The 2,439-nt window shown below is 42.2% G+C and overlaps 1 protein-coding gene across 1 annotated transcript in view; it reads right to left on the reverse strand.

Annotated features, from left to right (window-relative positions):
- Positions 1 to 1,205: 1,205 nt before the first annotated feature.
- LOC135200282 (antifreeze protein Maxi-like) overlaps positions 1,206 to 2,439 on the reverse strand; it is a 300,869-nt gene continuing 299,635 nt past the window's right edge. The window contains exons 3-4 of the mRNA XM_064228771.1: positions 2,188 to 2,219; positions 1,206 to 2,070 (exon numbers count right to left, since the gene is read on the reverse strand). Of these exons, the coding sequence (XP_064084841.1) occupies positions 1,360 to 2,070; positions 2,188 to 2,219 (743 nt within the window). The 3' untranslated portion in view covers positions 1,206 to 1,359. The remainder of the gene's footprint in view (positions 2,071 to 2,187; positions 2,220 to 2,439) is intronic.

Below are 2,439 nucleotides of genomic sequence, written 5' to 3' on the forward strand. Positions count from 1 at the left end.
TGTATATATATATATATATATATATATATATATATATATATATATCACAATTTCTTTCGACGCGCTAACCAGAAACCAAGTAACATATTCCCTTAAAATAATTTCAATTGTTTTGCTGGTAAATATTGATGTTTACAAAATATTTTCATGGCAATAAAAAATTCAGGATTTAATTGAGTCAACGCTGACTGACCATGCAATTGCAAGCTCAGGCAAAAGATATTTCAATTTACATGTCAACACTATTTCGCGAACAGGTATCAGACGGGTCTCAATTAAAACTGTTTACACATGCAATTTCATACGTAAGTAACAGGTACTTGACCTGGATAGCGTGTCCGACAATAAACACACACAGCACCAGTTTATTTGCTCAATAAACACGCAGGGTAGCTATTAACGAACTCTTAAACCTGAATATTACATCAACACTCGAACACCGTCTGCAGATTTGAAAACAGACACATTTCCTGCTGGGAAATTTGGAAAATTGAGGAGGCCAAGTGCTCTCGTATTCAATGTTTATTTATTTATTTATTTATGTTGGGCGAACAACAGAATTGTCTTGTATGGAAACTTGGCGCGATAAATCCATTTGCACCCGAGACCTCCCTTTGAGATGCGGCCGAGAGGGGAGATTCGTGGCTGGATGCTGTTGTTATCAATTTTTCATATTGCCTGAAAGCATTCGGATTTCAAAAGCCATCAAACGAAATACTGACGCCCACGTCTTTCTCTTGTTATTTCGGCCTCGGTTGCCTCCGGATAAAAATAGATCTCACCTTCACTTTGGGAACAGAAACCAAATTTGACAGCGATTTTCATTTTCTACAATGATGCAGTATTGTGTTTCTGTTATGGAATATTGATCACGGTAGTAACTCCTAGTCTAGAAAACTATGGAACCCGATAAAGTTCCAAGATGATTATGATTTCATTTAGGACAAAGGAACCATTAAGATGGGGAAAATATGACTTTATGACACTTATAAGTAAATAACAAAAAACTTTCAGTAAGTGGCGTTATCTTCATGGGAAATAAAAGATATACATGCATACGTGCAAAACATACATACCATCAAACTTATAATCATTCGACATCAGGCGTGTCACAGCAAGTAGACCTTATCTTTAGGCCTAAAAGACCCATAAGAATGAAATTATATATTATTTTTTGGGCCAGAAGTGTGAATAAAACAAAAGGGTAAAAGCAATATCTTTAATGATGACGATAGGACTGGAAATAAATAAAACAACTTTAAGATCTTCAAGGTCCCAATCCCATACCAAATTACTCTCATGTAAATAACGGTACGGTCGAAGAGCCAATCAACTGGAATCGAGATCAGTTTCGGTCCTTTAGTGTCCATATCCGTCACTGGATCCTGAGCTATAACTGGAAGCGCTTCCCTTGGCCTTAGCCAACGCTTTGGCAGCCGCTGCCTGAGCCTGGGCAGCTGCCGATTGGGCTGACTGCAAATTGCTCAAGGCTAGACTCTGTTGCTGTGTGAGTGAGTTGGAGGCCTGTTGTGCTTGCCAGGCCATTGCAGACTGAGCTGCCTGAACAGACTTGGCTGCTTGCAGTGCTTGAAGGGCCTGGGCTGCAACTGCTTTGGCTTCGGCTTGTGCGTGGGAGAGGCTGTTCGCTACAGAAAGGGCTAGGTTGTAAGTGTTCTCAGCTGCCTGCACGGCGCTGCTGGCCTGAGCGGAAAGTGATGACTCAGCAAATGCTGCTGCTTGAGCTCCCTGAGCTGCCTGAGTAATCTGAGCAGCCTTTGCCTGTTCCTGAGCAGCAGCAGCTTGAGCAGTCTGAGCAGCAGCAGATGCTGCAGCTGCTGCCTTCTGAGCAGCTGCCGAAGCAGCAGACTGAGAAGCACCTTTGAGACCTGCTGCAGCTGCAGTGGCCTGAGCAGCAGCCTGATTGGCAATGTCAGCAGCACTGGGGCCGTGACTGCCACTGCCACCACCAGCGCCAATGACTAAGTAACTTCCACCATGGCTGCTACCACCTTTCCCATTCCCGGAGCTTCCTCCATACCCACTTCCACTTTCGGCGATGCCACGCTCCACCTGCAAGGGTAAACAATCAGTTTCTCTATCCCTCTGAGATGAATATTAAATTCATAAAAGATCACTATGATCATGGAGTTATGAAGCAAAACAAGTCTGTCTCCAGGAGCAACTTACCCTGTCTCCTTGGGCACAGGACAGACCCACACCTGACAAGGATAAAATTGAGAAAGGTAAGTTTTCTGTCGAGGAATTAGAACTCTTAGGTTCTCATGTACAAATTTACACCGTGGAAAGATAAATAAATTATAGAGTAATCTTTAATTATTCCCCAGCAGATACCCTTTCAACTGTCAAGACTACATTTTCAGTCACTACTCATTTTAGATTATTTTATTGAGACTCATTTATTTTCTGCTTTAGACTAAG

Source organism: Macrobrachium nipponense, chromosome 26 (genome assembly GCF_015104395.2).
Source record: "Macrobrachium nipponense isolate FS-2020 chromosome 26, ASM1510439v2, whole genome shotgun sequence".
NCBI lineage: Eukaryota > Metazoa > Arthropoda > Malacostraca > Decapoda > Palaemonidae > Macrobrachium > Macrobrachium nipponense.